Source organism: Oncorhynchus mykiss, chromosome 15, assembly GCF_013265735.2.
Source record: "Oncorhynchus mykiss isolate Arlee chromosome 15, USDA_OmykA_1.1, whole genome shotgun sequence".
Taxonomy (NCBI): Eukaryota; Metazoa; Chordata; class Actinopteri; order Salmoniformes; family Salmonidae; genus Oncorhynchus; species Oncorhynchus mykiss.
In genome coordinates, this window is record NC_048579.1 from 41,625,790 (window position 1) to 41,649,182 (window position 23,393).

Genomic DNA, 23,393 nt, shown 5'->3' on the forward strand with positions numbered 1-23,393 from the left:
TCCAGCTCTAGGAACAGTCTTGGTGGTTTCAAACGTCTTCCATTTAAGAATGATGGAGGGTACTTTTAATGCTGCAGACATTTTTTTTGTACCCTTCCCCAGATCTGTGCCTCGACACAATCCTGTCTCGGAGATCTACAGACAATTATTTTGACCTCATGGCTTGGTTTTTCCTCTGACAACTGTGGGACATTTATATAGACAGGTTTGTGCCTTTCCAAATCATGCCCAATCAATTGATAATTATTTGCATCGTCATTATGTGTAAATTGATGAGTAAAAACAATTTTTTCAATTTTAGAATAAGGCTGTAACGTAACAAAGTGGAAAAAGTCAAGGGGTCGGAATACTTTCTGAATGCGTTGTGTGTGTAAAAGCAGCTCGTTACTGCTTACATTTGTGTTTTTGCTGGTCACCAAAATGTTTGCATTCCAGTGGCAGGCTTATGAGGGCCAACACAGCATCCTCCTGTTTTTAAATGTCCTCATTGTTTCTCTGCCCTTTAATCGGCAAAGGAAATGTCTGTCTTGTCATGAACTGTCAACCTGTTGACTACTATCTGTTATAACAGGACTAAAATAAATATGAACAAAGAAAAATACTCAATTTTGAAGTAAAATCACTTAGACCACTGTATATTTATGTTTGGCAATGTGTTGTTGCATATTTCTTAGGTGATGGTGGTGCATATACAGTTCTGGCAACCATTCCTTGTTACACAGGAGGGAAAATATATACCAAACAATTTAACATGGTAGAAAAACAGGCAATAGTACTCACTTCAATTGCAGTTTTTACATGTTGCCTTAAATATTAAAATGAATAACATTGGCATTTTTCACTGATCTGCACATCCTACACCACATTTTAAGTGAGACAAAATCTAGACAGTTCTAAAATTAACTTCTGCTTGAATGCATACGTATCCACCCCCTTTGCTGTGGCATCTCCGTGTGCAACAATATTTGCTTACAATATAAATACGTATTTATTTTAGAATAAATACCCATCTTTGTAAGGTCCTTCAGTTAATGGATTTCAAGCAAAGAGTTAACCTCAAAGCTACCCTGGAGCTTTCAGAACATTTCATTAATACATTTGTAGGCAGGTACAGATTAGGGGAGGGTCCTTTAAGCATGGTCAAGTTAATAATTAAGCTGTGAATGATTTATCACATCACCCAGACGAAGGTGATGTCACGGTGAGACCATGGTGATTGTAGAATAGTTTCTTGGTTCGGATGGGGGGGGGAAGATCAACATTGCAGTCACTCCAATACTAGAAGGGTCAAAAGAAAAATGGTGCAAAGGCCATGTAAAACATATTCAGTCTGTTGAACACCTGACACTGGATAAGACGTTGACATTTCGCCAGGACAATAACCCAAAATAGGACCAATGCTGCACTGGAGTGATTTGCACAGATGTTCAATGTCTCTGAAACCCTGTTTTTACCCAGTTCTAACATTTGTCCTGATCTAGTGCTGAAGATCCACGTTACAGCACTATTTACAGTTAAAGGTAACTTCCGATTGAGCCAACATATGCAGCGTTTAACGTGAATGCGGTCTCTGCAAACGCTTTGTCTTTAAATTTAAAATAGCTTTGCAGTGCGGATTTTTCAGCTCTACGGATCGAATCAAGCCCCTTGTCCACATCCTGATTGTGTCCACAGTTGGTGGTGTAACCGCCGTCTGAAATCATTGACAGGTGGCACCATTGACTTATGTGTCTTAATATACAGTGCCTTGCGAAAGTATTCGGCCCCCTTGAACTTTGCGACCTTTTGCCACGTTTCAGGCTTCAAACATAAAGATATAAAACTGTATTTTTTTTGTGAAGAATCAACAACAAGTGGGACACAATCATGAAGTGGAACGACATTTATTGGATATTTCAAACTTTTTTAACAAATCAAAAACTGAAAAATTGGGCGTGCAAAATTATTCAGCCCCCTTAAGTCAATACTTTGTAGCGCCACCTTTTGCTGCGATTACAGCTGTAAGTGACCTAGCCTAGTATCTGTTCTGAGTTAAATCTGCGTCAAAATCTGACCGTAGTGTGACAGCAAAGTTGGTGGAGACTGCTGCTAAAGGTGCTTCCACCAAGTATTTACTCTGGGGTACAAATAAATACCTTTTTTGAAAGGTTATTGTGAATAAATCCCAATGTATTGTTTTCCCCGCTCTAAATGCAAGACAAGTAATAGAAAACAGGGGAGAGAATACTTTCCATAAGCACTGTACACACAGTGAGAGCTGCATCACATTTACACCCTTTATCTCAAAACAAATTACTATACTGTTAAGTGACACAGGACATAGAAATATCGACTCTGTCCTAGACATTTTAACAAAGTGAGATGTATCAATACAACAACTGCATAAAAATAAGGCATCACGTTTAAAGGGTGAGCACGGCTAGTCTTTTCTGACCAGATCTTAAAGTCTGAAACTTCATTCATCATTAAGGACAAGGTTGAGTTCTGGGATCTATTCCATTTATGACCTGGATTCAAGAGAGTACTGTCAGAGTACAGCCTGCTTAAAGTTAGACTCAGACATATGACAACATCCTTCAAACCGGGGAAACTTCCTGTTTACAGACATCAACAACAGAATTTTGATGTGCTAAGACTGACACTATTGGCTCTAGAATAGAGGGTTGTTTCCATTGGTCAATTATCTGTTGATTCCAAGGTTAACCTTGTAAGTTATGTTTTTTTATCACACAAAGCTGTATTTTGAAAGCTCACAATCCCTGGGTGAATAAGGTCCAATATGTGGCAGTCTTGGCATATTTAATATTAGTAACCAGGAAGTCGTCATGCTGTGTATGAGGATGTTGTATTGCTGAGTTCACCTATAATATTGTTGCGGTGGGTTCGTCCTCTCTTCCTCCATGCCTCATTCTTTCCTTCCCAGCTCTCATTCTTCCCTCACTCTCTTCATTCAGCTCAGCTGTTGGAGGGCTGTTCAGGCGGATGACCCAGGAGTTTGCGGAGACCACGTTGCCGCCACGATTGACGCGACAGGTATAAGTGCCCTCGTTAAACTCGTTGGCGACGACGCGGAGGTCGCGGTCCTTCATGGTGATGTAGCCGGGGATAGAGATCACGAGCTGCTCTCCATCCTTGTACCAACTAGAGCAAGGTCAAAGGCCATACCAGGGAAGAGCACAGGGAGAGAGGAATCAACCATTCAAATGTCATGTATGTCCAACAACCTTTGCCAGAAACATAGTCATAGTAAATAAGAGAAAACGACCTGCATGCTGTTTAAATGCTCCCATTAAAAGACCTGATAAAACGATGGGAGAATCCGACCGGTAATTATGGTATATAGTGGTCCAAGGTTGTCAAGCGGTCTAAGCCCCTGCCTTTGGAGCACATGTATTGTATAATGCCATTGCGTGTATTGGTTTGACTCCAACACACTGCTCTAGCACCCTCTCTCCTATCTACCTCTATCCTGTCTAATAAACACCAAAAATATGATTTGTACATTACTGTATTTAGACTATTCTCTCACCTGACTTTGGGAGGCGATCTAGGATTCTTCGTCCCACAGCGGAAGCCCACAACCTTTCCACGAGGAACTATCTTGATCTTGACGTTGGCAGGCGGTGGACTTAGCGTGGTAACGGCCTCAAGAGGCTCTACAGGAAGTGAGTGAAATACCAGGACGGTCATAAGACTTCCCCCACAAGATATTCCTCTATGGCTTTTTCTCAATGAATCTTTCCTCAATTCCTTACATCCTCTTTCCTCGTCGCCTCCTCAAAACAAATCGGAGAAGAAGGTCTGAGGGAGGAGAGCTTGGATGTTCTCCAATATGGTTGAGAAAGAGAGGATGCGAGGAATTGTGTAAAGATTTGAAATAGAGTTTATTGGGGAGAAAGCATATATGCCACAGAGGTGTTATCAGTACAGTAGGACAAGGGATGACACAGGACAGGACAGGAGTTCGGCAAGCTACAGTCTGAATGTTGGCAACATAGCACGCGGTTAAACATTTTAGTTGTCCGTTTGGCAAATTCTGTCATTCAAAGTGCCTTACAAATCCAGGCAGGTCCATAATTACACATCTGATTTGGAGAGATAACCCATGGTAATTCATAGGAAAGACACCTACCAGGCAGCCAGTTTGTGTTAAAATGTCCAAAATCAGGCTAGATCCACATTTAACTATCAAGTCCTGATCTATTTGCTGGCTTAAGACAGTCCTAAAAGCATGTCATTAATAGGATCTCATGGAGATTGCAACTTTAAATTCCAACTGGTGAACTGCGGTGCAGTTAAATTCATGTCAAATCAAGAGTGGACAATATGCCTGTCTGACCGTAGCAGAGATCACATCGTCGGGCACAGTGTTTCTTCATGAAGCTCTTCCTCCTTTCACAGAAGCCAAGGCGAGCCCATGGATCACACACGCGCTTCTTGTCTGTGCATCCTGGAATACAACACATATATAGACATTTGTGGTATTAACGTTTTCTTAGTGTTATGTCTTATACCTGTGTAATAAAACTAATTACTTGTGTAGCAATAACATTGTATTAACATGTTACATAGTACTGTAGTAATTGTATTGCTATCGTGTTGTAATTGCACAATGAGTTGAGCGGGAATTGGTGGAATAGAGAATGTTAATACAAATGTTTAGACAATATTAAAACAATGTTAGAAATGACATCATTACAATACATGTATGAAAAAAATATAGAAAGTCTTGATTTATCATCATAAATAAACAAAAAAAACATGTTTGATCTGTGTGTTCCTTTACCATAGAGGCGCTGGATTCCCCAGATGTCGTCCTGGGCAATGTTCCTCTGGCCTGTGTAGGTGGCATTGGGGTGCATCAGGGCCTGGGGATCACGGGAGTGCCACAGCCCCAGGGCGTGCCCAATCTCATGAGCCGCCACCTGTACCAGGTCATTTAACCACACACCTGGGGAAGGGAACAGACCCAATTAGGCACATACACACATTATATCAAAGGACAAGGGGGATTGGGATCCCTGGATAGAATACATGTGATCAGTCTTGTGTGATTTGAGATAACATCTAGATTCTAGAATGGTGTGTTGGTATATACAGGTAACTGCCAAAATAAGGGAAACATTTGAGTAAATGAGGATTCAAAGTATATTGAAAGCATGTGCTTCTACACAGGTGTAGTTTTCAGAGTTAATTAAGAAAGTAATGCTTAGGGTTATGAATATAAATGCCCAGTTAACCATTATTTTGGGTACCATGGCTTGAACAAGATATCTCAGTGACTTTGAAAGAGGGGTGTCAAATGAGCTTAGGGGATTTAAAGTGTGTGTGTGTGTGTTCACGCATATCTCACAGTCACCAGATTTCAACCCATTTGAAAACTTAAGGGAGATTCTGTAGCGGCGGCTGAGACAGCGTTTTCCAACATCAAACAAAACACAAAATTATGGAATTTCTCGTGGAACAATGTTGCTGCATCCCTCCAATAGAGTTCCAGACACTTGTAGAATATATGCCAGAGGCGTCATGCCCCCTCATATTTGTCCTGTTAAAAAATATATATATATATACACTACCGTTCAAAAGTTTGGGGTCACTTAAAAATTCTTGTTTTCCATGAAAACATACATGAAATGAGTTGCGAAATGAATAGGAAATCTAGTCAAGACGCTGACAAGGTTATAAATAACATTTTTTTTTATTGAAATAATAATTGTTTCCTTCAAAATTTGCTTTCATCAAAGAATCCTCCATGTGCAGCAATTACAGCCTTGCAGACCTTTGGCATCCTAGCGGTCAGTTTGTTGAGGGAATCTGACTCGATTTCACCCCATGCTTCCTGAAGCACCTCCCACAAGTTGTATTGGCTTGATGGGGACTTCTTACGTACCATACGGTCAAGCTGCTCCCACAACAGCTCAATAGGGTTGAGATCTGGTGACTGTACTGTCCACTCCATTATAGACAGAATACCAGCTGACTGCTTCTTCCCTAAATAGTTATTGCATAGTTTGGAGCTGTACTTTGGGTTATTGTCCTGTTGTAGGAGGAAATTGGCTCCAATTAAGCGCCATCCACAGTGTATGGCATGGCATTGCAAAATGGAGTGATAGCCTTCCTTCAAGATCCCTTTTACCCTGTACAAATATCCAACTCTACCACCCCCCGACCATCACTTTGCCTCCACCATGCTTGACAGATGGCGTCAAGCACTCCTCTAGCATCTTTTCATTTTTTATGCGACTCACAAATGTTCTATGTTATCCGAACACCTCAAACTTAGATTAGTCTGTCCATAACACTTATTTCCAATCTTCCAGTGTTTTGCCCATCCTAATCTTTTCTTTTTATTGGCCAGTCTGAGATATGGCTTTTTCTTTGCAGCTCTGCCTAGAAGGTCAGCATCCCAGAGTCGCCTCTTCACTATTGACATTGAGACTGGTGTTTTGCGGGTACTATTTAATGAAGCTGCCAGTTGAGGACTTGAGGCATCTGTTTCTCAAACTAGACACTCTAATGTACATGTCCTCTTGCTCAGTTGTGCACCGGAGCCTCCCACTCTTTCTATTCTGGTTAGAGACAGTTTGTGCTGTTGTGTGAAGGGAGTAGTACACAGCGTTGTACGAGATCTTCAGTTTCTTGGCGATTTCTCGCACGGAATAGCCTTCATTTCTCAGAACAAGACTAGCCTGACGAGTTTCAGAAAAAAGGCATTTGCTTCTGGCCATTTTGAGCCTGTAATCGAACCGCCAAATGCTGATGCTCCAGATACTGAACTAGTCTAAATTAGGCCAGTTGTATTGCTTCTTTAATCAGAACAAGTTTTCAGCTGTGCTAACATAATTGCAAAAGGGTTTTCTAATGATCAATTAGCCTTTTAAAATGATAAACTTGGATTAGCTAGCACAATGGAATACAGGAGTGATGGTTGCTGATAATGGGCTTCTGTCATTTACAACATTATCAATGTCTACACTTTATATCTGATCAATTTCATGTTATTTTAATGGATAAAAAAATGTACTTTCTTTCAACAAACATGGACATTTCTAAGTGACACACACACACACACACACACACACACACACACACACACACACACACACACACACACACACACACACACACACACACACACACACACACAGAGAGTTGAAGTCAGAAGTTTACATACACCTTAGCCAAAGACATTTAAACTCAGTTTTTCACAATTCCTGACATTTAATCCTAGTAAAAATTCCCTGTCTTAGGTCAGTTAGGATCACCACTTTATTTTAAGAATGTGAAATGTCAGAATAAAAGTAGAGAATGATTTATTTCAGCTTTTATTTATTTCATCACATTCCCAGTGGGTCAGAAGTTTACATACACTCAATTAGTATTTGGATGCATTGCCTTTAAATTGTAACTTGGGTCAAACGTTTTGAGTAGCCTTCCACAAGCTTCCCACAATAAGTTGGGTGAATTTTTGCCCATTCCTCCTGACAGAGCTGGTGTAACTGAGTCAGGTTTGTAGGCCTCCTTGCTCGCACACGCTTTTTCATTTCTGCCCACAAATGTTCTGTAGGATTGAGGTCAGGGCTTTGTGATGACCACCCAAATAGCTTGACTTTGTTGTCCTTAAGCCATTTTGCCACAACTTTGGAAGTATGCTTCATTGTCCATTTGGAAGACCCATTTGTGAGCAAGCTTCAACTTCCTGACTGATGTCTTGAGATGTTGCTTCAATATCTGCACATCATTTTCCATCCTCGTGATGCCATCTATTTTATGAAGTGCACCAGTCCCTCCTGCAGCAAAGCACCTCCACAACACGATGCTGCCATCCCCGTGCTTCATGGTTGGAATGGTATTCTTCGGCTTGCAAGCCTCCCCCTTTTTCCTCTAAACATAACGATGGTCATTATGGCCAAACAGTTCTATTTTTGTTTCATGAAACCAGAAGACATTTCTCCAAAAAGTACGATAATTGGCCCCATGTGCAAATGCAAACCGTACTTTGGCTTTTTTATGGTGGTTTTGTAGCAGTCCTTCCTTGCTGAGCGGCCTTTCATTTTAGGTCGACATGTGGATATAGATACTTTTGTACCTGTTTCCTCCAGCATCTTCACAAGGTCCTTTGCTGTTATTCTGGGATTGATTTTCCCTTTTTGCACCAAAGTACGTTCATCTCGAGGAGACAGAACGTGTCTCCTTCCTGAGCGGTATGACGGCTAAGTGGTCCCATGGTGTTTATACTTGCGTACTATTGTTTGTAAAGATAAACATGGTACCTTCAGGCATTTGGAAATTGCTCCCAAGGATGAACCAGACTTGTGGAGGTATACAATTTCTGAGGTCTTGGCTGAATCCTTTTGATTTTCCCATGTTGTCAAGCAAAGAGGCACTGAGTTTGTAGGTAGGCCTTGAAATACATCCACAGATACACCTCCAATTGACTCAAATTACATCAATTAGTCTATCAGAAGCTTATGACATCATTGGCTGGAATTTTCCAAGCTGTTTTAAAGGCACAGTCAACTTAGTGTATGTAAACTTCTGACCCACTGGAATTGTGATACAGTGAATTATAAGTGAAATAATCTGTCTGTAAACAATTGTTGGAAAAATTACTTGTGTGTCATGCACAAAGTAGATATCCTAACCAACTTGCCAAAACTATAGTTTGTTAACAAGAAATTTGTGGAGTGGTTGAAAAATGAGTTTTAATGACTCCAACCTAAGTGTAAAGTAAACTTCTGACTTCAATTGTTTCTATATATATATATATATATATATATATATATATGGTGTTTATACTTGCGTACTATTGTTTGTAAAGATAAACATGGTATATATATATATATATATATATATATATATATCACACACACACACACACACAGTGGGGTAAAAAAAGTATTTAGTCAGCCACCAATTGTGCATGTTCTCCCACTTAAAAAGATGAGAGAGGCCTGTAATTTTCATCATAGGTACACTTCAACTATGACAGACAAAATGAGAAAAAAAATCCAGAAAATCACATTGTAGGATTTTTTATTCATTTATTTGCAAATTATGGTGGAAAATAACTATTTGGTCAATAACAAAAGTTTATCTCAATACTTTGTTATACACCCTTTGTTGGCAATGACAGAGGTCAAACGTTTTCTGTAAGTCTTCACAAGGTTTTCACACACTGTTGCTAGTATTTTGGCCTATTCCTCCATGCAGATCTCCTCTAGAGCAGTGATGTTTTGGGGCTGTTGCTGGGCAACACGGACTTTCAACTCCCTCCAAAGATTTTCTATGGGGTTGAGATCTGGAGACTGGCTAGGCCACTCCAGGACCTTGAAAAGCTTCTTACGAAGCCACTCCTTCGTTGCCCGGGCGGTGTGTTTGGGATCATTGTCATGCTGAAAGCCCAGCCTCGTTTCATCTTCAATTCCATTGCTGATGGAAGGAGGTTTTCACTCAAAATCTCACGATACATGGCCCCATTCATTCTTTCCTTTACACGGATCAGTCGTCCTGGTCCCTTTGCAGAAAAACAGCCCCAAAGCATGATGTTTCCACCCCCATGCTTCATAGTAGGTATGGTGTTCTTTGGATGCAACTCAGCATTTTTTGTCCTCCAAACACGACGAGTTGAGTTTTTACCAAAAAGTTATATTTTTGGTTTCATCTGACCATATGACATTCTCCCAATCTTCTTCTGGATCATCCAAATGCTCTCTAGCAAACTTCAGACGGGCCTGGACATGTACTGGCTTAAGCAGGGGGACACGTCTGGAACTGCAGGATTTGAGTCCCTGGCGGCGTAGTGTGTTACTGATGGTAGGCTTTCTTACTTTGGTCCCAGCTCTCTGCAGGTCATTCACTCTGTCCCCCCGTGTGGTTCTGGGATTTTTGCGTACCGTTCTTGTGATCATTTTGACCCCACGGGGTGAGATCTTGCGTGGAGCCCCAGATCGAGTGAGATTATCAGTGGTCTTGTATGTCTTCCATTTCCTAATAATTGCTCCCACAGTGATTTCTTCAAACCAAGCTGCTTACCTATTGCAGATTCAGTCTTCCCAGCCTGGTGCAGGTCTACAATTTTGTTTCTGGTGTCCTTTGACAGCTCTTTGGTCTTGGCCATAATGGAGTTTAGAGTGTGACTGTTTGAGGTTGTGGACAAAGGTGTATTTTATACGGATAACAAGTTCAAACAGGTGCCATTAATACAGGTAACGAGTGGAGGACAGAGGAGCATCTTAAAGAAGAAGTTACAGGTCTGTGAGAGCCAGAAATCTTGCTTGTTTGTAGGTGACCAAATACTTATTTTCCACCATAATTTGCAAATAAATTCATTAAAAATCCTACAATGTGATTTTCTGGATTTCTTTCCCTCATTTTGTCTGTCATAGTTGAAGTGTACTTATGATGAAAATTACAGGCACCTCTCATATTTTTAAGTGGAAGAACTTGCACAATTGATGGCTGACTAAATACTTTTTTGCCCCACTGTGTGTGTGTGTGCATATATATATATATATATATATATAGCACCAGTCAAAAGTTTGGATGCCTCATTCAAGGATGTTCTTTATTTGTACTATTTTCTACATTGTAGAAAAATTGTGAAGACATCAAAACTATGAAATAACACATATGGAATCATGTAGTAACCAAAAAAAGTGTTAATCAAATCAAAATATATTTCATATGAGATTCTTCAAAGTAGCCACTCTTTGCCTTGATGACAGCTTTGCACACACTTGGCATTCTCTCAACCAGCTTCACCTGGAATGCTTTTCCAACAGTCTTGAAGGAGTTCCCACATATACAGAGCACTTGTTGGCTGCTTTTCCTCCACTCTGCAGTCCAACTCATCCCAAACCATCTCAATTGGGTTGAGGTCAGGTGATTGTGGAGGCCAGGTCATCTGATGCAGCACTCAATCGCTCTCCTTCTTGGTCAAATAGCCCTTAAACAGCCTGGAGGTGTGTTGGGTTATTGTCCTGTTGAATAACAAATGATAGTCCCATTAAGCGCAAACCAGATGGGATGGTGTATCGTTGCAGAATGCTGTGGTAGCCATGCTGGTTAAGTGTGCCTTGAATTTGAAATAAATCACAGACAGTGTCACCAGCAAAGTACCATCACACCTCCTCTTCCATGCTTCACGTTAGGAACCACACATGCGGAGATCATCCGTTCACCTACTTCGCGTATCACAAAGACACAGCAGTTGGAACCAAAACCCCCAAATTTGGACTCATCAGACCAAAGGACAGATTTCCACCAGTCTAATGTCCATTGCTCGTGTTTCTTGGTCCAAGCAGGTCTCTTCTTCTTGTTGGTGTCCTTTAGTAGTGGTTTCTTTGCATCAATTTGACCATGAAGGCCTGATTCACGCAGTCTCCTCTGAACAGTTGTTGTTGAGATGTATCTGTTACTTGAACTCTGAAGCATTTATTTGGACTGGTAAATTCTGAGGCTGGTAACTCTAATGAACTTATCCTCTGCAGCAGAGGTAACTCTGGGTCTTCCTTTCCTGTGGCGGTCCTCATTAGCCAATTTCATCTTAGCGCTTGATTCCTTTTGCGACTGCACTTGAAGAAACTTTCAAAGTTCTTGAAATTTTCCGTATTGACCGACCTTCATGTCTTAAAGTGTTGATGGACTGTCGTTTCTCTTTGCTTATTTGAGCTGTTCTTGCCATAATATGGACTTGGTCTTTTACTAAATAGGGCTATCTTCTGTATATCAAACCTACCTTGTCACAACACAACTGATTGGCTCAAATGCATTAAGAAGGAAAGAAACTCCACAAATTCACTTTTAAAAAGGCACACCTGTTAATTGAATTGCATTCCAGGTGACTATCTCATGAATCTGGTTGAGAGAATGCAAGAGTGTGCAAAGCTGTCATCAAGGCAAAGGGTGGCTACTTTTGAAGAAAATATATATATTTATATAATATATATATATATATATCTTTTTTTTTCCTACTTTTTTGGTTACTACATGATTCCATTGTAGGAATTTCCTTGAAGGAAATCCAAGGGTGGGAGAAAGTGAATGAGTACACTTTTTGGGGTAAGGGAAGAGAATCGGAGCACAGACAGACAGAATGTAGATATTATTTGCACCTTGTTTCCAGCTGAAGCGGGACTTCCCCAGGATCCAGAACTCATGATTGTCAAAGTGGATCTCCCCGCGTGGGGGTAGGAAGGCATGGGCCAACTCCCCGTTTAGTCCATCAAAACAGGGATGCAATGGAGACCACCAGCAGTCTGTGTGGTTCCACGTGTAGAAGCCTGTGCCCACACATACACAAAAAGCAGGGGGTTGTCATGACGTTGCCCTGTTGGGTGAGGTTTATCCCCACATAAATACATACCCCCACATAAATACATTTCCCCCTTTTCTCTCCACTCTACAGAATGGACTCTTGAAAAGCCCTGTGTTTCCACAGAGAAAGTATGGGAACATCAACATGTTGGGGAATGGAACAATATTTTCCTTTCTCAACCAGTTGAAAGGGTCCGTTGGTACTTAAAGAATATGTCGTCAGATCAGTTGTTGTCTGGGACATTATATCTGATGATAGGACAACAAATTGTATCTTGGAAAGTCTGCACATTCTAGTTATATTCAAATGGAATTGATGTGCAATTTAAACGTTTAAGTATGAAACTATTTGTGACAAGATTAAATATGATTTTAGCTTCTAAATGAGAGAATTCCACCACGCTGGAATGGTGAATTTCGACTAGACCAGCCAAAATACAGCACGAGCTGATTATAGCAACTTGGTAAGAACTTTGAATGATTATTTACTAAAGAAGAAGTGATACCTCCTAGATGTCGAGTTATCAGCTGCAGCTGTAAACGTACATAGACAGACAATCTCAGAAGAACATATCCGATAGCCCTACATTCTCAGAAGAACATATCCGCTCTACAACACTACGACCAGAAAGATTCTTGAAAGAACATTGGTGATCTCTGCTGGGTAAACCAGTCTTCAATCTTCGACTCATCTATCAAAACGCAGCTCAGTGTAAACATATATCTTGCATTTTCCTTTTCCGAATGGACGGTTATTAGAATGCATAAGATTCTGTATTTATGGCAGCATAGCTTCTCAAGGTCCAATATAGGCCCAATCCTCTTTGTCCCTCAGTCTTCCCGCTCTTTCATTCAAACCCAACCCCCTTTATTTGTATAACCAGCCATCATATCGGTTTCATCTGCAAGGGACTTTTTCTTTTATGACATGATTAGTAATCGATTTATGATCTATCCTGTGTATATGTAATTCTGTGTGATTATTTAGGTATTTAGTAAATAATGAAGCCAATTTTTGTATTGCTGATTCAACTTGTTAGCCAGGGTTTGTGCAGATAACCAAGAATTGTATGACGTTCAGATGAGACTGAATAAGGTGATAATTAATAATTGACTGCTATTGATATAAAAGACCTTCAGATCTTTAAGAACCAGAACCTGGTTCCAAAGGTTATTAACAAGTTAATTGTTACCTTTATTTTACTAGGCAAGTCAGTTAAGAACAAATTCTTATTTTCAATGATGGCCTAGGAACAGTGGGTTAACTGCCTTGTTCAGGGGCAGAACAACAGATTTGTACCTTGTCAGCTCGGGGATTCCATCTTGCAACCTTTCGGTTACTAGTCCAACGCTCTAACCATTAGGCTACGCTGCCGCCCCAATTCAAATCACGTAATCAAATGTTAGGTAATCGATTTGATAAAATAGCATGTAATCTCATTTAATCATACTAGAGACACAACCGGGTATTAAAGACTTAACAAATATTGAGATACTCACACACACCCTTATCTTAAGGTGATACAATGTGGTTCTAATCAATTACGTGGTCTCACCGATGATAATGTCAGCACTCTTGTTGGGGTTTTTGATTTCGGCGAAGTAGAGAGGGGACACGTCGCTCCACTTGGAGAACGCAATGCTGATGGCCTGGCGGGTGTCATCTTTGTTCAGCGTGTTGGGAAACTTCACGATCCTGACGGATGTGAACGGACACGCAGACAAACAGACAAACATAGACAGACAGACATACAACTGTGAACAGAAAGACAGACAGGAAAGTGACAGACAATGCGACTAACTTGGATTCCCAAAAACGCAGTGCTGTTCCCTTTCAGTCAGTCACTCAGTATAACATTATGGGGAGTCAATGACCAACCATATTCACCTGAAAAAACTGTAAAACGCCCAACGGGCCAATGGATGCCGAGCCAACCCCCAGAAGTCCTGCCTTCCTGACTATAATACCGGGGCTCACATCCATTTCCTCAATTATTCTCTCTTCAGCCCGCCTGAAGGAAGACCGTGTAACGCAAATGACAAACTTTTCAAGCACACAAAGACTATGAGATTCGGCTCCGTCGCTGATGAGCTAAAGGCGACCTGCGATTCCCCTCATTCAGCCAGGCTGGTGCTACCAGGTTAAGGTGAGTTCATGAATGTAGAGTATGGAGGAGGCGGGGCTCATTTGCACACCACCGATGGATGGAAAGCTGCCGAGTTGGTATTGGTGTTTCTGGGAAGCAGCGGAAGTCTTGGCACAGACGCTGTTGCTGGGTCGAAGGGGAGTGGGGTGAACGCTGATTCTTCCGCGCCGTGGGGGAATGAGCAGATCTCGCGACCCTAGCTGGAGGCCGGTGGAGGGGCATGTTCTCGGAGTCCTCCTCCACATTTACTAATGGCAACAGTGCTTCCAAGTGGCTCGGTCAACGGGGGCAAGTTACTGGTTGCCGAAGAACCCAAACCCAGTGTTGGCTGGGTATCAGAATGGCGGTACCACGAAAGCACAGTGTTTCTACCCAAGGTTTCTCTACGTTCAGGGGTATCGGGAGTACGGCATCGTCCAGATGTGGGCATAATAAACAAAGTTAATTCCCCACATTCAGACACACGGTTGTTAAGGGTGGTGGATATGAAAACAAGCATGAAAGAAAAAATGATAAAACACAGTACCAGTCATAAGTTTGGACACACTTACTCATTACAGGGTTTTTCTTTATTTTTACTATTTTCTACATTGTAGAATAATAGTGAAGACATCAAAACAATGAAATAACACATATGGAATCATGTAGTAACCAAAAAAGTTCAACAAATCAAAATGTATTTTATATTTGAAATTCTTCAAAGTAGCTACCCTTTGCCTTGATAACAGCTTTGCACACTATTGGCATTAGTTGGTTTTGTACCTGAGGGTTTGCAAGTTCAAAATGCTCACACTTTGCTGGCTATTGCAGTCGGCGCATCCCTGTGATTGGTTCATGTCCATAGATCTGAAGGATACGTACTGTCATGTGGCTATACATCTTCCCCACCGAAAGTTTCGGAGGTTTCATTTCAAGGGTGTAGCCTATGAATTTCTGGTCCTGCCTTTTGGACTTTTATCTCCCGCTCCTTTTCTATGATGCTGTGCCAGGGGATCAGAGTATTGGCCTATCTGGACGATTAGCTGGTCATAGTGGAGTCGAGGGAACAGGTGGAGCTCCATACTGCCACACTGGTTTCCCATATTCAGTCTCTGGGGTTCAGAGTGAATCACAGGAAAAGTGGTTTGACTCAGCACATTCAATTCCTGGACTCAGTTCTGAATCATGCATTTTGGTCCCAACAAAGTAGGTTTGAATTCCAGCTCTGTCTGGTACAGTTATTTTATGATAGCTATTGTGTCTCTAGGACTTCTGTTGATATGTCTGTTTCGGCGCTGTTGATGAGTCTGTTTTGCGGGTTCTCTGTTGCAGGTGGTTCTCATGGGCCGGGTAGTGTCCCGCAGGGTGATCACGACAGACGCATCCTTTATGAGATGGGGAGTACTGTGTGTGGGCTACTCGAGGAGGGATTAGGTCAACAGCGTAAAGGGAGTTGCATATCAATTGCCTAGAGATACTGACAGTTTGGCTGGTGCTGAGGCGTTTCCATTGAAGGTTTATATGGCAGCCATCTCTGCGTGTCATGTAGGGATGGACAGCTCCACACCGGGGACTCATCCTCCGGTGGTGTGGCTCCTAAAAGGCTTGTCGACTCATGGCGTCGACCAGGGACCGGGCCTTGGTCCCCTCAGTGTGAGTCTCCGTTTGAACCATTAGAGTCTGTGGACCTAAAGCTCCTTTCCTACAAGACAGCCCTGCTCGTGGCCTTGGCATCGGCCTAGCATGTTGGGGATCTCCACACACTCCTGTTTGGAGTCCGCACCTGCCGATTCCAAAGTGATGTAACGTCCTAATGCAGCTATGTCTTACAGGTCCCTCACTTTTGACAAGGACAAGGGTTGCCTATAGGTGTGCATGCTCACTCCACTAGGGGTGTGGCGGCTGCTTGGGCATTGTTCAGGGGCATGATGATTGGTGATATCTGTGCTTCAGCGAGTTAGGGTTCCCGACATACCCTTGTGAGATTTTAACACTTGGATGTAACTTCTCCTAGTGTGGCTCATAGGGTTCTTAAGTTTGGGTCCAGGAGTGGGTGTTGGCAGCGTACAGGTTGCACATTTATCCGGTTTACCACAATTCCCTGTGGTTTGAGCCATGGGCTGCCTTGGGTTGCGGCAGCGTGTAAAGTGTGCATTATCAAGGTTACCATAGTAACCTTGCCATGATTCATCGACTCTGGTTGATCCTATGCAGCGTGAGTGTGCGCTTTACCATGTCACAACAAGTGTTCTGTTGTTTTGGACAGTTCTTTTTACAAGTTCTGACATTTCAGGCTCACAAGGTATGTATTGTTCTTGGAACCATGGGTTCTATGGACTTGGGCTGCAGTGGCAGCGTGTCAAGTTGCAGCAGATTCTGGTTCCCTATATGGGGTTCTGACAGTTCAGGCTTCATCAGGCTCTGACAGTTCAGGCTTCTCAGGTAAGTATTAGAGAAAAAGATGGCTTCTGTAGACCCTTTTTTGACCGGTAGAACGTGTGTATGCTTGGGCTGCCATGCGTCTCCTAGTTTGGTACCCAATGAGCCAGCTTGGGGCTTGATTGTATGTCCCCATAGTATGTTATACCAAGTGACCGACTGAATGGGAATGTATGAAAATAACTACTGTTCAGTTAAGGAGGTAATGAGGTATAACATATTTTGCGCAGGGGATTTGGGCTCGCTGGAAAGTGTTACTGAATTGAGGAAATTAATGCCCCGGTATTATAGCCAGGCTTGGCATCCATTGGCCAGTTGGGCGTGATTTCAGTTTTCAGGGGAATATGAATGGTTGCTGATTTCCCTTCAGGGAACAATAGTTGTATTCATAACTGAAATAATATTTGTATGTCTGGCCAGTGGGCCATCCTCCAACATTCTCTGAAGCTCTAATTCTCAAAACAGTACTCAGAAGCCGACCTCCCAGTCTCTTCCATCCCCTCCCTGAACTCCCTGAATCCCAAGTCAACCCTAGTCCCTTCCCCCTTGACACTACATCTGAGAGGATTGGATAGGTGTCAGTAATATGGTGGAACCTTGCCCACTGATAGGTTAGGTGGAATTGCTGCTATATTCCTTACAACTTGAATACAACTACAGTGCGTTAAGAAAGTATTCATACCCCTTGACTTATTCCATATTTTGTTGTGTTACAGCTTGAATTCAAAATGGATTGTATTTTTGTTCTCACTCATCTACACATAATAACAAAGTAAAAACATGTTTTTTGTGCCCATTTAGTGAAAATTAAATACAGAAATATCACATTTACATAAGCATTCACACCCTTGAGTCAACATATGTTAGAATCACCTCTGGCAGCCATTACAGCTGTGAATCTTTCTGGGTAAGTCTCGAAGAGCTTTGCACACCTGGGTTGTACAATATTTGGACATTATAATGTTTTTAATTCTTCAAGCTCTGTCAAGTTGGTTGTTGATCATTGTATATTTGGCCTTGTGTGTTAGGTTGTTGTCCTGCTGAAAGGTGATTTTGTCTCCCAGTGTCTGTTGGAAAGCAGAATGAACCAGGTTTCCCACTCGGATTTTGACTGTGCTTAGCTCTATTCCGTTTATTTTTAGCCTAAAGAACTCCCTAGTCCTTGCCAATGACAAGCATATCCGTAACATGATGCAGCCACCACCATGCTTGAAAAAATGAAGAGTAGTACTCAATGATGTGTTGTTATTTGCCCCAAACATAATGTTTTGTATTCATGACATGTAGTTAGTTTATTTGGCCAATTTCTTTACAGTTTTACTTTAGTGCTGTATTGCAAACAGGATGCATGTTTTGGAATATGTTTATTCTGTACAGGCTTCCTTCTGTCATTTATGTTAGCATTTCGGTTTCCTTCCTCTCCGGCAACAGAGTTAGGAAGGACGCCTGTATCTTTGTAGTGACTAGGTGTATTTATACACCAACCTCATTATGTTGAAAGGGATATTCAATGTCTGCTTTTTTTATTTTGACGAATCTACCAGTAGGTGCCCTTCTTTGCGGGGCAATGGAAAACCTCCCTGGTCTTTGTGGTTGAATCTGTGTTTGAAATTCGCTGCTTGACTGAGGGAACTTACAGATAATTCATTGTATGTGTGGGGTACAGAAATTATTTGTCATTAATAAAAATCATGTTAAACACTATTATTGCACACAGAATGAGTCCATGCAACTTATTATGTGACTTGTTAAGCAAATGTTTACTCCTGAAATGATTTAGGTCATAACAAAAGGTTTGAATTGACTCAAGACATTACAGCTTTTCAATTTTAATTAATTTATAACACAATTCTAAAAACATAACTCCACCTTGACATTATGGGGTATTGTGTGTCACGCCAGAGACAAAAAATCTCAATTTCATTCATTTTAATTTCAGGCTATAACAACAAAATATGAAAAAGTCAAGGGGAGTGAACAATGTTCCCTTTAAACTGCGCATGGGCATCCAGCTGATCCGGCACTGCCAAGCAGAAGAACCATCAGCCTACGCAGAGAAGGACGAGATTGAACTTCACTTAACTTTCTACAGTTTTTCCCCTTAGTTAACATTTCCCTTTACTGTGGGAAAGTAATTTATTGCATTGAACTACTGTGGGAGTGCAATGCAACATACCGAAACAAAATGAACTATGCAAGACTTAGTATGCAAAATTAACGATGCAAGAGATTTTGTTGTAAGCAGAACGCATCGGAGTACGATTCAGCACCAATCAGAGCTGCAGATAGACCAGTGCCATATACGGATCTGTGCCATTCTCTTTAAACTGGACTGTGTTTACAGCATGAGTGGTCGTGAGTAGATGCTCAGTTATAGATACAGTGCATTCAGAAAGAATTCAGACCCCTTGACTTTTCCACATTTGTTACGTTATTTTTGCGAATGTATAAAAAATACAAAACTGAAATAACACATTGACATAAGTATTCTGATGTCAGTACTTTGTTGAAGCACCTTTGGCAGGGATTACAGGCGCGAGTTTCATTGGGTATGACGCTACAAGCTTCGCACAACTGTATTTGGGGAGTTTCACTCATTCTTCTCTGCAAATCCTCTCGAGCTCTGTCAGGTTGGATGGGGAGGGTTGCTGCACAGCTATTTTCAGGTCTCTCTAGATATAGACTTGTCCCGAAGCCACTCCTGTGTTGTCTTGGCTGTGTTTTTTGGGTTGTTGTCCTGTTGCAAGGTGAACCTTCATCCCAGTCTGAGGTCCTGAGCGCTCTGGAGCAGATTTTCATCAAGGATCTCTCTGTACTTTGCTCCATTCATCTATGCCTCGATCCTGACTAGTCTCCCAGGACCTGCCTCTGAAAAACATCCCCTTCACCCTACGGTGAAGCATGGTGCCCGGTTTCCTCCAGACAAAATAGTTATTGGTTATTGGTTTCATCAGACCAGAGCATCTCGTTTCTTTAGGGACCTTTTGGCAAACTTCAAGCGGGCTGTCATCTGCCTCTTACTGAGGAGTGGCTTCCATCTGGCCACTCTACAGTAAAGGCCTGATTGGTGGAGTGCTGCAGAGATGGTTGTGCTTCTGGAAGGTTCTCCCATCTCCACAGAGTAATTCTAGAGCTCTGTCAGAGTGACCATCAGATTCTTGATCACCTCTCTGACCAAGGCCCTTCTCCTCCGATTGGCTGGGCGGCCAGCTCTAGGAAGAGTCTTGGTGGTTACAAACTTCTTCCACTGTGTTCTTGGGGACCTCCAATGATGCAGAAATGTTTTGGTACCCTTCCCCAGATCTGTGCCTCTACACAATCCTGTCTCGGAGCTCTACGGATATTTCCTTCAACCTCATGGCTTGGTTTTTGCTCTGACATGCACTGTCAACTATTTAGACAGGTCTATGCTTTTCCAAACCATGTCCAATCAATTGAATTTACCACAGGTGGACTCCAATCAAGTTGTAGTAACAGCTCAAGGATGATCAATGGAATCAGGATGCACCTGAGCTCAATTTTGAGTCTCATAGCAAAGGGTCTGAATACGAATGTAAATAAGGTATTTCTGTTTTTTATAAATTTGCTAAAAATTCTAAAAAGCCTGTTTTCGCTTTGTCATTATGGGTTATTGTGTGTAGATTGCTGAGGAATTTATATTTATTTAATCAATTTTACAATAAGTCTGTAACGTCAAGGGGTCTGAATAGTTTCCGAAGGCAAACAACATTTTCAGTCACCTCCTTGTCTGAATGGATAAACAGGTTAATGTCAAGCCCTGCATGTTTTTTTCAAATGTGTCATGGACTGTAGGCCTACATTGAACACCGCACATTGGCTGCTACTGTAGGCTGAATGATAGAACAGCTATTTCCATGTTAAAATGTCATGGGATGCATTTTCTCCATTGTTTTTGATGGTAGGGAACTCTGGTAGGCCTACATATGATCAAATAGCTACAGTAGCCTACTTGACCACTGTCTGAATCTGTAACTTAAAGCTGGTACAACTTCAGTGCTCACAGTAAATGCACGCTGGAAGTTGCATAGAATTTTCACAACGTTCAAGTTTGCTCTCAGCAGACCTGAAAGTTGCTGTGATGAAAAAAATTGAGGGACCATTGGGTTTGAATACCATCTGAGGCACTGTATATCCAATCCTCTCAGATCTCCAAAAGTTCCTAGGGGATAGGGACAAGGGTCTGAATTGTGATTCAGGGTCTCACTTGTAGGTGAGGTTGAAATGCCTCCACTTGTGTCCCAGTGGGTTGATGGCGTAGCGTCTGGAGCGGCTGAGTGCCGCTCCCATCACGGGATGATGCTTCACAGAGCTCAGGGACTCCACAGACCGCCCACCAGCTTCCTGAGAGAGAAAGAGAGAGATTGTTTGTTTGTTTACTTCACTCTTTTTTTTTTTTTTTTTTTTTTTTTAAATCTATTTCAGTTGCTTTGGCAATGTTACCCTATGTTTCCCATGCCAATAATGCCCTTTGAATTGAAATGGGAGAGAGAGATTATTAGAGATGACAAGAAGAGCATGACATGACCATGAACAGGTGAAAACAGTGTATGTGTGTGTAGGAGAGAGAGAGAGAGAGTCCGTATGTTGCAGTAGAGAATGGTACAGGGCCTGAAACAAACAACAAATTAGCAGTAGCCTGTGAAACAAGACAGGACTAAAATCCCTTCAATGATGACAAAATGTGCAATTTGCAACTGGGAGAGGATTTCAACTCAAAATAGTTAGTCGTTCATTCTATTTCTCCACTTTTTCAGTACTATTTCTTCCACTAGGAGTTAAAAAGGAATAAATGAAAGTCAAGCCATTGCATTTTTCAGGCTTCCTGGCAAAGGGAGCATGTCTGGCCTCCTCTAGGAAAACACACGTGACACAAGTGCAAAAAGGAACCGAATCACAACTTAATCCTACACAGATGTGGAATCCACCTCTGCTATCATCCCTTGACAGCCCCTGTCCATCTATCCATCTCTCTGTGCTAAAATATCTGTCACCCACATGTGAGCTGAAGCATACTCCTCCAGCCTTCCCCTCACCAGCACCAACACCTTTCTTTTCTTCTTTCCCTCCTGTATCCCTGTTCTCAGCTAATGTAACACTGGTCAATGCATTAGTATAGACGGCTATATATATCACTCATCAACAAATAAACATGCACAAATATACATTAGGATCCAAACAGAACTATTTTATAATATGTGTAGCCTACTTAAAAAACGTATTTCGTCTGTTAAAAACTATACCAAAATACAATAAATAAATGCAAATGAAAATGCGCGCGCGCAGACACACACGCCCTGAATAAAAATGATAAATATATAGAATTACCGTTTTCCTCCTACACGTCCGGAGTCCTCCGACCTCATCCAACCCTACCAACAACAGCACTAGTAGAACAAGTATTGGACGAGTTCTGCGTATCTCGAACACAGCCACGAAGCCCTTGGGCGAACTCATTAACTTCTGCGTCCTGTGCTCCATTGGAACCTGTAGTAGTTTTACAATTGACAGTCAATGGTAGCCTGCAATCAATGTTGAGAGCACATGGTTCAGCTAAATGCAAATATTGAATACTTGGTATAAAAAGAGATTGATCAGCTCGGATAGGCTACTTTATTCAGGTGATTTCATGCAGAAAGCATGAGTAGGCTATCCTTCCTCTGAACCAGAACACCGTGCGTATCACAAACGTGGAAACCACATTCTGCAGAGTTGGGATTTGTGCACGGCGCTCCAAATGATCCCTTACCATCAAACTCATATCATTCAGAATCCTGCGCTTTTCCCCTAGGATATAACTGTAAACTCCTACTTTTCCCCTAGGATATAACTGTAAACTCCTACTTTTCCGCCGAGTCCTTCGTTAATTGCATCGCATTTGTATGTTTATTGGATAACTTTGGTACTTCCCTGCCTAGTCCGTGGAGTGACGGAACGGGTCAGCTGTCGGACATCAGTCGAGTGTTGGGGCAGAGAGAGAGAGCACCGCCCAGTCCTAAAACAACCATTTGGCTCTCAGCCTCTGCTCTCCCATTCACTAACGTGCTCTCAAACTTCACCCAGTTATCACCCGGGCGAATAGAGCGTAAAATGGTCAACTGTTTTCAAAGACAGTAAAGTCTTCAAACTATTGTTGAGCTGTAAACTCTTACTAGGCCTAAACAACGACTCGTGCAATGTAATAGTTTATCTAATAGGTTGAGGCCTCAAACCGTTATGGCTAAAACTAATTATGTAAGTAAGTCCTAGACTATTGGCTAAAGCCTAATTTTTTTTAAGGAAAATGTTTTCACATTTATTATAAAGTGTTATTTTACCCCCAAAACGTGACATCGACACCGGCAACCCTCAAAAATACACCACAGCAGAGCCGGGGGTTTCTTCACGGTCAGTGCCATCCGGAATCATTGGGATAACAGCTAGACCCTAACCTGAACCCCTACCTTCAATGGGGGGTAGGTAAGTCCCAAGGATCCCGCATTGCACGGACCG

The 23,393-nt window shown here is 41.8% G+C and overlaps 1 protein-coding gene across 2 annotated transcripts; it reads right to left on the reverse strand.

Annotated features, from left to right (window-relative positions):
* Nucleotides 1-265: 265 nt before the first annotated feature.
* LOC110490074 (matrix metalloproteinase-23) lies at nt 266-22,883 on the reverse strand. Of its 2 annotated transcripts, XM_021563216.2 has the most exons (10): nt 22,651-22,883; nt 22,230-22,388; nt 21,109-21,245; nt 13,875-14,014; nt 12,117-12,284; nt 4,787-4,951; nt 4,340-4,450; nt 3,530-3,656; nt 2,862-3,141; nt 266-1,278 (listed from the first exon to the last, which is right to left on the reverse strand). In XM_021563216.2, exons 1-9 carry the CDS (start codon nt 22,660-22,662, stop codon nt 2,862-2,864), a joined length of 1,299 nt encoding a protein of 432 aa, XP_021418891.1. In that variant the 5' UTR covers nt 22,663-22,883; the 3' UTR covers nt 266-1,278. The 2 variants fall into 2 exon arrangements, with proteins under 2 accessions (XP_021418891.1, XP_036800264.1); XM_036944369.1 differs by lacking the exon at nt 266-1,278 and having other exon boundaries at nt 1,880-3,141.
* Nucleotides 22,884-23,393: the final 510 nt, after the last annotated feature.

What these genes read in the sequence shown, in the direction of transcription:
- LOC110490074 (XM_021563216.2), bottom strand. An exon ending in GAGTGCTGACATTATCATCG is followed by an intron (nt 12,285 to 13,874) that starts GTGAGACCACGT and finishes GTGTGGGCACAG; the next exon opens with GCTTCTACACGTGGAACCAC. An exon ending in GGGAATCCAGCGCCTCTATG is followed by an intron (nt 4,451 to 4,786) that starts GTAAAGGAACAC and finishes GTTGTATTCCAG; the next exon opens with GATGCACAGACAAGAAGCGC.